We start from the raw sequence: 15,351 nt of genomic DNA on the forward strand, positions 1-15,351 counted from the left end.
CCTTAAAATATCCTGAATTTATTTGGTATCTGTGTAATACTTTATTGTCCAGTTGGGATCTGTCAGTCCCGCTCATCTTCTCAAAGAACCAGGCTCTTTGATTTGCTGATTCTTTGTATTGTTTCTATTTCATCAATTTGTGCTCTTATTTTTCTTATTTCTTAATTTCTTTGGATTTGATTTGTTCTTGCCTTTGTAAAATTTTGGGTCATATCATTAAGTCATTTATTTGTGCTTTCTGATTTTTTAATGTAGTCACTTAGGACTATCAATTTTTCTTATAGAACTGTGTTTGGTGTGTCCTAGAAGTTTTGTTGTATTATGTTTTCATTTTCATGTAGTTCTAGGACATTTTTTAATTTCTTGATTTTTTTTGATCCATTCAGTATTGAGCTGTTTAATTTCCATAAGTTTGTGTATTTACTAGAGATTTATTTTGCTATTGATTTTAAATTTTATTGCATTGCAATAAAAAAGGATGCACAGTTATTTTAGCCTTTTTGAATTTGTAATGATTTGTTTTGTATCCCAGGATGTGGTGTTGTTTAGAGAAGCTTCAGTGTGTTGCTGAGTAGTCTTTGGGTAGAATATCTGTAGATATCTGTTAAGTACATTTGATGTATGATGTCAGTGAATTCTGATGCTTATTTTTTTTGTCCCGATAGCCTTTATATTGGTGAAGGTGGGGTATTAAAATTCCGACTAATAACATGATGGTATTAATCTGTTTTTTTAAATCCAGTAGTACATTTTAAATGAAATTGGTTGTACCGGAGTTTGGTGCATGTGTATTTAAGACAGTGATCTCTTCTTAGTTAACTATTCCCTTGTTTAGGATGAAGTGTTCCTCTTATTTCTGCTGATGAGTTTTTGTTTACTTTGTCATGTATTCAGATAGGTATGCCTGCTTGCTTTCTGATCCCATTTGGTTGGAGTACTTTTGTCTTTTCTTTTACTACAAGGTAATGCCTATCTTTAGAGTTAAAATTGTGGTTGTAGATCTTAAAGTTATTGTTGAAATATTTGTGTGTTAATTGCAGTAATCATATTGGTGATTTGGGGTGGTATTGTTTGTGCATTCAGTATTCAGTCTCTGGCTGTGATCCTTCCTCTCTTCAGTCCAAAATTTTGCTTCCTGTATATTTTTTAGGTTTGATTTGTTGGATGTAATTCTTATATACGGCTGTTTATATAATGGAAAAAATTTTTTTCCTTTAATTATGGTAATAGTTTTGCTGGATGTATTAGTCTAGGCTGGTCTTCATGGTCTTTTAGGACTTAGAATGCGTTGCTCCAGGCCCTTCTGGCTCTCAGAGTTTTCACTGAGAGATCAGCTGTTATTCTGATGGATTTTCTTTTATATGAGACTTGTGTTTTTTCTCTTGCAACTTCCAATGCGCTTTCTGTGTTTTATATACTCAGTGTTTTAACTCTGATATGCTGTGGAGATTTTCTTTTCTGGGCTCGCCTATTAGTGCTTTGTGCGCATCTTGTTTCTGTATGTGTTTCCTTAGTTTGGGGAAGTTTTCTTCTATGATTTTGTTTAAAATCTTGAAATTCTTCTCTCTCATCTATACCTATAATTAGAAAGTTTGCCCTTTTCATAGAGTCCCACATTTCCCGAATGTTCTTTTCTTGTGTTTTTAAAATTTATTATTTTCTAGTTTATTTGGTCTTTATACTCTGTCTTTGAGTCGTGGTATTCTGTCTTTTGCTTGATACATCCTACTTGTAAGGGTTTTCTTTGAGTTTTCTAGTTGAGTTATTGGGCTTTTCAATTCCATTTTCATTTCGGTCCTTTTCAGTATTCTATCTCCTTGTTGAATTTTATTAGAAAGTCCTAGATTCTCTTCATCATATCCATCAGCCTATCTTTTGTGTTTTCTTGTGTATCACTTGGGTGCTTACTCTCCTTAAATTCTTTCTCCTTGTTTCATTGAGCTGTTTCTTTGTGTCTTCTTTAAATTATTTGTATTCCTGGATGAAGTTTGTGATTGTTCTTTTAAATTTCGTATCCTGGGGTTCGCCCGGTAATTGTCATTTGCAAACACTTCCACAGGACTGGTAGATTATGGAGAGGAAAGGTTGGTTTGGTTTTTCATATTGTTTGTATTTTTATAATGATATCTGGGCCTATCGACTTCTTTTGTTCTGTGTCTGATGTGGACATAGCAGGTTGGGGTGGAAGAGAGGTTGTATGGGCAGGTTGGGTCTAGAGGTTGGGAATGGCTTAGGTGGCTTGAAGTCTGATAGACAGAGGAGGCCGAGCTGGTATGCAGGATGTACATGCTGGTCCAAGCCTGCAGTGTGGGGGCAGCTCCAGCAGATTAGACCCTAGAGAAGAATGTGCAGGATCTGGCTGATTGTTTTTTTTTAAATTATATTTAATTATATTTTTAGGTGACCTAACAGAGTTTGGGTTCTGTCATAGTATCTTCATACATATGTATCTTTAGACCTTGTTCTCATTTGTTCCCCCTCACCACCACCCTTCTATCTAGAAACAAGTACTCTTCAATTATAGGAATTCTATCCATTCTCATGCTATTTCCATCACCTAAATAATGCATAACCTAGTTTTGAGTGTGTTTCCCTTAAAAAAAATACCTTGTTTGTAGTGTATTGTTGATTCATCAATATTGAACTCAGGGTTAAACACTAATTTATGCCTGGATGAAGCTTTGTCTGACTTTTATTTGCTTCATAAGGTACTCAAAGATATATATGTACCATTGATATATACTTTGCATTCTCATCAGAAGTCAGCCTGTTTGACTTCTGCTGGAAATTTGGGCATCAAATAACTTATTTTTTCCGATACTAGATGCACATCTACAAATAACCAAAATACTATATTAATGAGAGAGTTTACAAATAAATGTTAATAAGTAGGCAAATTTAGAAATAAAAGCCATGAAAAATGAAGGTCAGTTGTGTCTACTGGTGTCTTAAATTCCTGAACCATGTGTGATCCTTTTTGTTTGTTCTTTTTTGTTGTTGTTGTTTGTTTGTTTTTGAGACAGGTTTTCTCTGTGTAGCTCTGGCTCTCTGGTTGTTCTAGAACTCACTCTGTAGACCAGGCTGGCCTCAAACTCACTGCCTCTCTGAGTGCAGGGATTAAAGGCATACTCCACCTACCAAGAGAGACTGTCTCTCTCAGCAATCAGTAGTTGCCTATAGTTCTTGGTGTGGGGGCAGGTCCTGTTGGAATTTTCTCCTTCCCTTTTAATATGTCCATTGATATTATCATTTTTTCAGGCCTTATTTCATCAACCATAATGTTAATGTATCATGGGAGTAGCTTCCCTGTCGTTTCTAGGAGACACAATCTCAATACAAACTTCCTAGTCTTCTGGCTCTTAGGATCTTTCTGTCTTCAACCCTCTCCCATGGTCCCAATTTACTCAGGACATCTTGTCTTTTTCTACTTCCCATGCAGATTAGATCCATGTATGTTTCTGTTAGGATCCTCATTGTTGTCTAGGTTCTCTGGGATTGTGATTTGTAGGCTGGTTTTCTTTGCTTTATGTCTAAAAATCACTTATGAGTGAGTACATGTGATAATTGTCTTTCTGGGTCTGGGTTACCTCACTCAATATGATGTTTTCTAGCTCCATCCATTTGCTTGCAAATTTCAGGATGCCATTAATTTTTTTTTCTGCTGTGTACCTTATCTTAAAACATAGGCTGTGTTTCTCCCCTGTTACGGCACAACCTCTTCTCTGGTTTTTATTTCTCCATGCTGACTTTATCAGCCATTTACAAAAGGCTGCAGGATTGTGGCACTCAAAGGGATCCCCCAAATCATCTAACGTGACCTTGGTGTCTAGGAAATAACGTCCGCTGGCCTTGGTTTAGTTCTTGGCTCCTATCTTAGTTACTTTTCTACTACTGTGGTTGAACACCGTGACCAGAAGCAATTTGTAGAAGAAACATTTTATTTGTTTTACATATCCTGAATCACAGTCCATTGAAGAAAGTCAGGGTAGGAACTCAAGCAGGTCAGGAACCTGGAGGCAGGGGCTGATGCATAGGCCATCAAACTGTGCTGCTTACTGGCTTGCTCCTCCTCATGGCTCGGTCAGCCTGCTTTCTTACTGAATCTGGGACCACCAGCCCAGGGATGGCACCACTCACAATAGGCTGGGCCTTCTCCTGTCAATCACTAATTACGAAAACGCCTGACAGTCTTGCCTCCAGCCAGATCTTACAGAGGCGTCTTCTCAACCGAGGTTCCCTCCGCTCAGATCATTACAGCTTGGGTCAACTTGACAGAAAAGAAACCAACACAGCTCCCCATTTTCTTCAGTTTCTCAACTAATTTGAATTTCTTCACCCGTGCAGTAGGATTTCTCTTCATCTCACAGGATTATTGTGAGGATCAATTTAGAAGACCAAAGCTCTTAATACGGATCCCAGCACATAGCAAGGGATTCATATACTGTTAGGATTCAGTATTAATGTTGGTAACTAAGCCGGGTTTCTGCTTGGTTCAAATATAGATACACAGCTCAGTTTGGACAGGAGCAAGAATTATAAACCTCTCTTCAGAGTTATCTACCATCATCTCTTCCTTCTAGCTCCTTCCTGGTTGACATATGTCATGGTTGCAAATTGCTCTCTTCAAGTGGAGAACAAGCAAACGTTTCATACCCACTGCCACATTTGTCGAGACTTCCCGAATCCAAACTTGAAAGTTGAGTAATTTCCTTGAGTTGTTTATGGCGTCTTAGAGGACACTTCCTTTTAAGTTGAGTGGTCTAGCAGAAGCCTACAATTATTCATTTAACTGTGCAGTTACAATAATGCAAGCCATTTCCCAGCACAAGTGGGTAAGTGCCACCCTGGGCTGGGCCAGATTTAAAAGCAAAAGGGAAGCCCTCGGCGAAACAAGAAGCACACATCTCCCTGAGGATAAAGTGCACATCACCTTCTAGGTCCTGGGTTGTTCATTGCATTGACTTCCACAAGGATCCGTGGAACAAGCCAGACAAGATGGGGTACCACCTAATCGTGAAGGTGAGTGTGAGGACTCAGCTGTTGATAATCAGACTCCCTTCTTCCTACTATATATGAATTTGCTCGCTTAAAATGATGGGTCAGAGCCCATTCATGGGTCACTCCTGAGACAGCTGTTGGGGTCACTCCTGGGACAGCTGTTGAGGTCACTCCTGAGACAGCTGTTGGGGTCACTCCTGGGACAGCTGTTGAGGTCACTCCTGAGACAGCTGTTGGTAGTTGGTAGACTCTTTTATAGTCATATTCTCAAAAGCTGAGGTGAGGAGTCATGGGGGTCGGGAATGAGAGGCGAGGAAAATTTTCTTAATGAAAGGGAGGATGGGAGGAGGGGTGGGAGGGAGAACCGTGGTCAGAATGTAAAATGAAATTTTAAAAAATTAAATCATTAAAAAAATGTAAAAAAATTAAAAATTAAAAACAGAATTAAACTGCAGACTAACGAAAATTACAGCTAGGTGAGTTGGAGCCAGAACCTTGTGGCCAGTAGAGTTTGGGAGCAGGAGAGACGGGAGAATAAAGCACTGAGTGGTAGCATACAGTTTAGTTGAGGGCTATACTGAAGAGCTTGGGTGTATGTTTGTCCTTCACAAACTGTATTTTTCTTCTGTAAACATTAGTGAAATGTTTACAGACTCTCTGGTGTCCAATTTGCTTGTCTATGAAGTGGAGACAGCGCCAGGTCTACAGGAATTTGTGGATTAGGGTCCAATTGATACAATGTAATTAACACCTAGGGGGCTCTAATGTGGTTGTGGTCTTGTTAGTCTGGTTGTCGGCCGTTTGGAGCATTCTCCCTTGGAACAGCTAATTCCTAAATGGGCTTCCTGACTTTAGGACTGGAGGCAGACAGACATCTGACACCTCTTAATTTAATCCTGGGAAAGCACTTAATGCCCTCATATAGAAGGGGACCATTACTTCTTACGTTTAAATTGCTAATATTTGGCTGAGTTTGACTTATGAAAAAATAGCAATCTTATATAACTTATAAAATATAATAGATAAAATATATTTCACACAATTTTAAATAATATAAATAAATATGAACCGTAAGTTATCTACCTTATTTACTTCAGGGACCTAAGTGAAAATACCCATGTAAATGCTGTATAAAGCTGAGATCATTTTAGGATCCAAATCAGCATTTTAAAGAATGAGGGGCTAGAGAGGGCTCAGGTGGTAAAGTGCTTGCCACACAAGCATAAGGACCCACGTTCAATCCCCTGGAGCCCACGTAAGAGCTGCACACAACAGTACACAGCCTGTAATCCCGCAGACAGGAGGGTCTCTGGGACTCTGCCCAGCCAGGCTAGTTGAACCACTGAGAGATGGCTGAGCCTCGGCTGCTCTTCCAGAGGGCATGCGTTTGGTTCCAGTTCCCAGCACCCACAAGGCCACGCACAGCTGTCTGTAACTCCAGGGCACCTGATGCCACTTGCGGCCTCTGCGGGCAGCAGGCACATATGTGATGTATAGACATACATTTAGGCAAAATACCCAAACTTACACATTCTTTAAAAGGTGGAGATGTCTGTTGAGCTCTGACCTCTGCATACATGCTCACACATTAACCCGCATACAGCACAGTAACAAGAGAATGAGAAGAGAGGACCCTTCTATTTCAACAAAAGAAGAAAAACTATACAGCAGATCCTGTGGGGAACCCCGAGGTACTGTACTCAGTACTGTGCCTCAGTACCCTCTTGGCAGGGCAGCTTGGTGTTTGTAAAGACTGGGAAAACAACTGGGCGTGGCCATAAGGTCCAGTACCTTAGACTTAACACTGGGGGTGCCGACACTGTCAAGCAAGCTGCCCTGACTCACTCAGCCCCTCAGAATTTCTCAGACTAATAAGACTTGGTTGACAGTTTTACTCCACTGTGCCCAGCCCAGGACGGTTGTCGACTAATAGTTGAAAGGATTATGAATGACTGACTGAATGAAAGGAAGTAAAGTGGAATCAGACAAAGTTGAAGATCTAAGAGCCCACCTTGAGAGACAACTGAAATGGCAAGGGTGTCACGTGGTGTGAAGGATTGTTAGGGAGTGGGATGGCCATCTCTCTCGCTCCTTCGCGCTGTAGCGTGTGCTAGGATGTGAGGGGTAGAGACAACATTCTCAGAGGCAGGAGACTCCCACTTCCCCTCTCTCTCCTGGCCACTGCTTGTGACCAGCAGTAACTGCTTGGGTGGTTTCCTCATCCCTGATGGCAGCTGCCATTGGTGTCGTAATTGGTAAGTGTAAGATGGAGAAGTGGCATCACCGAGGGCAGTAAGAGTCCAGGGTGGCATATTCGTTGTACTGTTCAGGAATTCTGGGGCTTTACCAACTTCTCCGTTCAAATGCATTTCCTCTGAGCAGGCCAGTTCCTAGAAAGGGGTCTTTTTTTGAAGTGCTCCATTTCAAGTAAAGGCCGACGAGGCAGGATTGGGAGGAAGTGGTTGTAGCTCTCCGTGGGAGCACAGCAGAATGCTTGTGAACTCCCTATGATTCCTTTACAGAGAATGAGTCACCTCACCCCTCTAAGAGACAGTTGAGGGGTGGCAGGGGTATTGTCTTTCTAACACAGGAAGTCCTACAACCCTTCCCTTGGGCTTCCCCTTCTGCTAACCCTGTAATCAGAAAAGCCTTTCCTGGTTCTGGGCAACCTGGAAAGGAAACTTTTGGGTTTTGAGGTATTTTTCACAAGGCTGTGGTCTTGTGGCTGCCCTGTTAGAATTTGTCTCTCTGGTTGCACAATGTTTTATTATTTCCCTCAATAAATAGTACTGGATAAAAACCGTTGTGTGCCCGTCGTGTGTGTGTGTGTGTGTGTGTGTGTGTGTGTGTGTACACATACAAGTGTTCCTGCCCGTTGTGTGTCCGGTGTGTGTGTGTGTGTGTGTGTGTGTGTGTGTGTATGTACACATAAAAGTGTTCCTGCCCACAAGTGCATGTGAAGTCCAGAGGAGGACCCTGGCATCCCATTCTAATGCTGGCTGCCTCATTCCCTTGAGAAATGGTTTCTCATTTAACCTGGAGCTGGGCTGGCAGCCCCAAACCTTAGTAATCATCCGGCTAGGACAGAGCTGGGGTTACAAGCATGGGTGTGACTAGGTGTGTTTTTTTCCCCATGGGTTCTGGGGATTTGAACTGAGGTGCTGGTGCTTGTGCAGCAAGTACTCTTACGCAGTGAGTCACTTCTGTCTTTTCAGTCATCAAAGAAGCCTCCCTGCCAGGGGTGGGGTGGGCAGCAGGGGTGATCCAGAGAGCGCGAAGGCCGAAATGAGACAGTGCCGTCTCTGCCAGCAACGGGTCCGGGTCTTCCAGAGACTGACCTCGTGCTTTACTTTTCTTCCACACTTAAACTTGTGACCCGGTGACCTTTACAATAAGAATCAATTCTATCAGCTGAGAAAGAAGGGCCAGGGCCAGGGCCTAGAGGAAGGGTTTGTGATGAGCAGAAAGACAGAGTCTATTGGTGGAGGACATGGGGCCGCTTTCGTAGGGATCTGTTCTGTTCACTGCAGGACTAGGGCCCGAATGGTGCTCAGGGCAGTAGGGGGATTCAGATGGAGGCTGGTTCCTAATAGAATAACACGTGCTTTTCCTAGGCATTAGTCTGAACTTGGTCAGCTGCCTAGAGGACTCAGTATGCTCTTTGTTGACTTAAAAAAGCATGGTGATCCATAACTTTCTTATGTGGGTTGTCTCACCTGCTATCCAACTATGAAGATTCTCCATTTCTCCTTCTCGCAGATGAGATACAGGTCCTTGACTGAAGTTCTTCAATTGTACAGGAACCTACCACCCATACTACACAGATTTTACTGACTGAAGTCCCTAAGTCTGTTTCTGAACTAGTGGGAGAGCCCGCTCATCTATCAACGGTTAGAGCCAACAGGCAATTCTTTCGATTGTGGTGCTTTACGGTAAAAAAAGACAAGCAGAAAAGTCCCTGTGACAAACGCACATTAGAATGAGGGCCCTCGTCCTGAGGGCTATGCTGGTTGCTTAGTTATTCTGAGTCTTTCTTGTATAATTATGATCGACATGGAATATTTAAGATCACAGTCATTCTCCAACTCTAGAAGGAAACCCAAGCCTTTATCTGCTTTGTGCTCAAATTCCCCGGAGGAATCACAGCACGACAGCCCTCAGTAAGAGCAGCTCACTCTGGCATTGGTAGCTTGAAAAAGTAACGACTCTGGCTGTCCTCTCTGTCTCTGTCCCTTGTGAAGAAGCCACGACCCAGCTTTTGGAAGTGAGAGCTGGGCTCTTCTCCCTGTGTGCAACGCTGAAGGAATCCAAGAAATTCAACTGCCAACACTGAATCCAAGAAATTCAACTGCCAGCGCGTCTCTAGTTTCTAGAAAGTCACACTTTCTTCAGATACAAGTTCTCCAGCTTTGTCCCTGGCTGTCATAGCGCTGTGAGCTGTTTAAAGCTTCTTTCTAAACTCTCAGAAATAACAGGTAAGTGTTCTCATGATAAAGGGATGAAGTGATGATTGATATTAATTAAAAAACATCATATGTTACATTGTATTTAGCATGAAACAGTCATAGATTTAAAAATGAAAAATAATTTATTGGTAACAGTTTTAGCTTTATTATATAGATAATTATACATTGATTCAATTATTGAGCTGGTAGCGTGTGTTTTTATGGAATTTCCACATTGGGAACTCCCTCCCTTTCTAATAATATTTTTGAGCATGTAAATAAAGTAGGAATGAAGACTAAAAGACATGTTTTCTCCTAAAACTAGAAACAGATTAACATAAATTTCAATAATGAGAAACAGAAGGATGTTATTGTACAATGACAAATTTTTGTTTCTTTTTAAGTTTTTTATTTTTATCTTGATAAAAATTTTAATTACATTTGTGTGTGTGCATATTGGAGGTAAGAGGAGAGCTTGCAGGGCTTTAATTCTCTTCTACTATGTGAAGTCTGGGGACTGAACTTGGATAGCCATGCTAGGCCCAGATGTCTTTACCCGCCAAGCCATCTCGCCAGTCCACATGATAAAATTTTTCAAAACTTATCTGTTCTTCATTGGGAAATGAAAAGTTTGCTTAGTGACCTATACTCATTTATATGCAAGCAGCTACCTCCTGAGTGAAGAAATTCTCTGGAGTAGCGTCAGGCATTGAACGCTGCTGCCCGACAGCCAGCAGTCCACCCTTTCACTGATGACAATTTTATTTTCTTCCTACTGTCTTCTCAGTTTTATGAATGAAGCTTATTTGTGTCTTAAGCTGTCCACAGACTTGCTAAGGCGAGTACGATGGTGTGGAACTCACAATTGAACCTGGGCCTCGGCCTCCTGAGGTCTAAGCTCTCATTCTGATTGGTTAAGTATTTTCACTTAGTAGGCATTTAGGTTGTTGTATGCATAAGAGACTCTGCTCCCTGTAGCTTTCTCCAGAAGTTTGCTTGTTTGTTTTCTTTAGCACCGTCCCCATGCCAATGCCCCATCATTTGTCACAGGAAAATGTAGCACCTCTCATTTCTCCCTGGGATGAGTTATGCTTTCACATTTGATTCATCTTTAGATTTTCCTGGCCCTGAGCTGGCTCTTATTTTATTCCTTACTATCAACTACATGAGGAGTACTGAGTGTCTACCACACACCATACGCTGCATTGAGCAGGCTTTGATCTCACAAAACTACCAGTGGTTAAGTCAGAAAGTCTGTTGCTGAGAACCATCCATGCAGCTAGCTCAGTGGGAGAGGCTCAAAGGAAGGTTCCGGGTGTTCAGGGATGCGTCCTAACATAGATTGGCCTTTATGTAAGTCTAGGGAAGTGGTTAAATTGCCAGGAATGACGAGTGGTAGGGGAAACAGGATGTCTTGATTTCTTCTGCTGCTGCCGCGCAATCATCACAGAAAGTTCTACCCGCAGACGGGTGGGGACTTTTCACATAGCAAACAATTGATTCTGTGGCACCCGATGCCAGAGAAATGTCCTCCAATCTGATTCAGTTCTGATACCATCTTCCCGGAGATAACATCAGACCCCCCAGGTTGGAGACACCAACTCCCCGAAAATGCAGTTCCTACTTCCAAGCCTTGGGCGGTTTTACTTGTGCTTTCGGACCAACTGACTGTAAATCATCCTTGCTATGACTTCCTCCTTGAATTCAGCTAATCTGTCTGAACGACTCACTGAACTCAGAGGAGCAGGCTTACCAGGATATTATGAAAGAGAAAGGGAAGAAAGGGGAAATTAGAATTTCTGTTTCTACGATTCATCTCAGGAAAGAGAAAGTAGTTTCTATAGTCTGCCTTGAAGAAGGAGTTCTAAGCCAAGAACCAGGTACAAAACCAAGTATACTTCATAATCTTACAAGGGGAAAGGCCAGCACACACAGTTGGGAGACAAGAAATAAGAGTTTCTGGGAAGCTCTCAGTTGTTTTGTTTGGTCCAGAGCTCAGTAACTGAGACAAAGACTAGAAGTGGCCTTAATCTATACAAAGTCATGGTGCCTTCTGTCTGCCTCAGTCCTGTTCTCGGTGGTTGTTTGCTTTGGGTCTTGCAGAGTAGTGTGCATTGTGACCAAAGGAAAACCTGCTGCCAGTACACATCTTTAAAGTGGGGACTGACAAGATCTGTGTTGTGACAGACAGCCGATGGGATGGGATGGGGGATGGGATGGAGGATGGATGGGGTGAGGGATGAGGTGGAGGATGAATGGATAGGGTAGGGGATGGGATGGGGGATGGATGGGATAGGGTGGTATAGAAATAAAACTCTCCTTCCTACCCGAACGCCTAGAATCTGTCACTGGAATAGAGAGACAGAGAAACAACCTCTTACTTGACTGATGAGATTTTGAGCTCTGGCCAAGCCTCTGGGTGTGAATTCCGGAACAATGTGGACCTTGGCACTGTGGGTGTTCCCTCTACTTTGCAAATTCAGCCTGGCAGGTAGGTCAGCTTTCGTGGGTCATGCAGTTCATATGTTTTTGGATGAGAAATTTTAACTTCAGAACAAAGAAGTTCTGAACATCCATAGATGAACAACATAGAATCTGTGAGATTTTGAGTGAGTGTGTGTGTGTGCGCGAATGCAAGCTTGCATATGTGTGCTGACAACAGAAAGTGCATGTTCTTACATTAAATTTGGAGAGATGACTTGTTCTTAAATGAAGAGATGCTCTTAAAATCAAGATCATTTAGACATGTAATCCACAGGCTACATACATTCCAGGTTAGCTGTGAATGAGACCCAACACATTCATTGATCACAACATCTTGCCACAGTATCAGAGGGCTAGACAACCTAAGGGATAGCTATAAGTATAGTCTGGCATAAAATTGCAAGCTTACTTTATGAAATAGCTTTTGCAATTTTTGTTTGTAACTCAGTTTCATGGTTCTCAAGACTGAAGCTTATAGATGAGTTTCTCATGCCTATGTCAAAAGTTTGATCACACCTAGACCATGCTAACCTAAGAGGAGATTCATTTTATCACAACTTACTTTTAAAAAATTAAGATAGAAAGAATCACTCAGGTCTGGATATTAAAAGGCAAGGGAAGTGCCATTTACTAGCAATTGTATGTTTCTTGCATGTCATATGGTCAAGGCATTGCCCCATGACCATTCCTAATCTTAAAGGGCCAAGGGTAAAGTTCTTTGGTGTGTTCAAGAAGAAGAGATAATGATACTGAAGAACATTTACTCTTCCTTAGGTTTCTTCTGTGATATCCATATCAAATGTCTTGGTTTCTCTTGTATGGCAAGCAGAAAGCTCTGAACAAAGGCAGCCTGATGTGGGATTCCCCTCTGTATGCTGTGAAAACCATTGGTTACTAAAGAAGCTGTTTTGGGCCTGAAATAGGGTGGAGCAGAGCTAGTCAGAGAAAACTAAACTGAATGCTGGGAGAAAGAAGGAAGAGTTGAGGAGAAGCCATGTAGCCCCACAAGAGACATACTGGGGGTAGAACTTTACTGGGTAAGCCACAGCCACATGGCAATACACAGGTTAATGGAGATGGGCTAGTTTAAGATGTAAACACACTTCCATGAAAGAACAATTCCATGTCTTGAAGAAACTGAGGTCATATGACTCTTGTCTTGTTTTCTTAGAGTTTTCTCACAAGCACTCGAATTCTCCTCACACAACTCCGTTCTTGGACTATGTTCTGACACTGTAATTTATTCTCAATTCTGTTTATGAATATGTAAATTCTACTACTTAGGGACGCCTTATGGCTCTAGACCCCTGTTCTGAATTAAACATTGCATGCGTTTTCTGTTCAATAGGAACATCGGCTCTAAGATATGTTTTCTTTAGGGAAAAAAGGTTGGTGCATAAAGGTATGGCATAAATCAGCATTTTTGAGCTTTTCTTAAGTCCATATCATAATCACTTATTCGGAGGCGTTCATTTGATGCCTGGCTTAGTAATTCACCTGCAGTTAATATTTACTTACAGTAGGTTTGGCTTCTAAGTATTTTTATTAGGAATGAATGTAAAAGTTTGTTATTTTTTTAGTAGAAATCAGTTCTTCAAAGGGAATAACTGAAGTGACAAACATTTCCTGAGTCTAATTAGGAGACTGCACCTAGCAAATGCCACTTGGACAGTGTTGATTAAACTATGGTGTGCCAGCAATGCTTTCTGTGCACTGATGCTATCTTTCTCTGACTTTTCCCTAGTTCTGCCAGCTAAGCCCGAGAACATTTCCTGCATTTTCTACTTTGACAAAAATATGAATTGTACTTGGAGTCCAGAGGAAGAAATTGGTGACACCAATTATACCGTGAGGCTGACTTAGTAAGTGTGGGGGACTGTGTGTGCTCTCGGCAGGAGGCAGAGACGTGTGTGGTGCATGTGTGTGTGCTCTCAGCAGGAGGCAGAGACATGTGTGGTGTGTATGTGTGTGTGTGTGCGTGTGCTCTCAGCAGGAGGCAGAGACGTGTGTGGTGTGTGTGTGTGTGTGTGTGTGTGTGCTCTCAGCAGGAGGCAGAGACATGTGTGGTGTGTATGTGTGTGTATGTGTGTGTGTTCTCAGCAGGAGGCAGAGACATGTGTGGTATGTCCAATTGTGTGTGCTCTCAGCAGGAGGCAGAGACTGTGTGTATGTGTGTGTGGTGTGTGCTCTCGGCAGGAGGCAGAGACGTGTGGTGTGTGTGTGTGTGCTCTCATCAGGAGGCAGAGACATGTGTGGTGTGTATGTGTGTGTATGTGTGTGTGTTCTCAGCAGGAGGCAGAGACATGTGTGGTGTGTATGTGTGTGTGCTCTCAGCAGGAGGCAGAGACATGTGTGGTGTGTATGTGTGTGTGTTCTCAGCAGGAGGCAGAGACATGTGTGGTGTGTATGTGTGTGTGCTCTCAGCAGGAGGCAGAGACATGTGTGGTGTGTATGCGTGTGTGTTCTCAGCAGGAGGCAGAGACATGTGTGGTGTGTATGTGTGTGTGTTCTCAGCAGGAGGCAGAGACTGTGTATGTGTGTGTGCTCTCGGCAGGAGGCAGAGACATGTGTGGTGTGTATGTGTGTGTATGTGTGTGTGTTCTCAGCAGGAGGCAGAGACTGTGTGTATGTGTGTGTGTTCTCAGCAGGAGGCAGAGACATGTGTGGTGTGTATGTGTGTGTGTGTGCGTGTGCTCTCAGCAGGAGGCAGAGACGTGTGTGGTGTGTGTGTGTGTGTGTGCTCTCAGCAGGAGGCAGAGACTGTGTGTATGTGTGTGTGGTGTGTGCTCTCGGCAGGAGGCAGAGACATGTGTGGTGTGTATGTGTGTGTGTGTGCTCTCAGCAGGAGGCAGAGGTTCACCCAGGAGTCAAGTCACTTAGAAGGAAGACGTTTCTCAGTGACAACTTGTGTGTGACAGCTATCTCTATAGAGTGGCTAGGTGGCATCTCATTTCCTCACAGATATGCTGACAGGATTGAAGCTGCAGAGGGATGACTGTAGGTCACATGGTGATCTGCCCTTAGAGATGCCAGAGTGGCCAAGAGTGGTCCCCAGTTAGGAGCAGAGTGGGAAGGTCTTCATTTACCTTATTTGGTCATACTCCTTTCTAGAAGGAGCTATATAACTGTTTTTCTGCATGGATCCAGATATGGTGTAATGGCGGCCTAGAGCTAAGAGGATTTGCCTCAGTCTGCCACTGCTTTTTAAGGTCCTGCTGTCAGTTCAGTGGCCACTGCTTTTTCTTCACTGCCTCAAGCATCCATTTTGATTACATTTCCATTAGAATAGAAATTTTTATCATTTAAAAATTGCAATTCTTGGCCGGGTGGTGGTGGCGCACGCCTGTAATCCCAGCACTCGGGAGGCAGAGGCAAGCGGATCTCTGTGAGTTCAAGGCCAGCCTGGTCTACAAAGGGAGTTCCA

At 42.6% G+C, this 15,351-nt stretch overlaps 1 protein-coding gene across 3 annotated transcripts in view; it reads left to right on the top strand.

The window, feature by feature from the left end:
• The first annotated feature begins 4,802 nt into the window (after window positions 1–4,802).
• Il31ra (interleukin 31 receptor A) overlaps window positions 4,803–15,351 on the top strand; it is a 46,092-nt gene continuing 35,543 nt past the window's right edge. Inside the window, exons 1-4 of one of the 3 annotated variants that reach the window (XM_075976060.1) lie at window positions 4,803–5,019; window positions 9,240–9,473; window positions 11,783–11,934; window positions 13,672–13,789. In XM_075976060.1, the coding sequence (XP_075832175.1) occupies window positions 11,880–11,934; window positions 13,672–13,789 (173 nt within the window). In that variant the 5' untranslated portion in view covers window positions 4,803–5,019; window positions 9,240–9,473; window positions 11,783–11,879. Of the gene's footprint in view, window positions 5,020–8,782; window positions 9,474–11,259; window positions 11,324–11,782; window positions 11,935–13,671; window positions 13,790–15,351 lie in introns of those variants that run through there. The other 2 variants (XM_075976059.1, XM_075976061.1) reach the window with 2 other exon arrangements.

The sequence above is a fragment of the Microtus pennsylvanicus genome, chromosome 6 (genome assembly GCF_037038515.1).
Source record: "Microtus pennsylvanicus isolate mMicPen1 chromosome 6, mMicPen1.hap1, whole genome shotgun sequence".
NCBI classification, from domain to species: Eukaryota; Metazoa; Chordata; class Mammalia; order Rodentia; family Cricetidae; genus Microtus; species Microtus pennsylvanicus.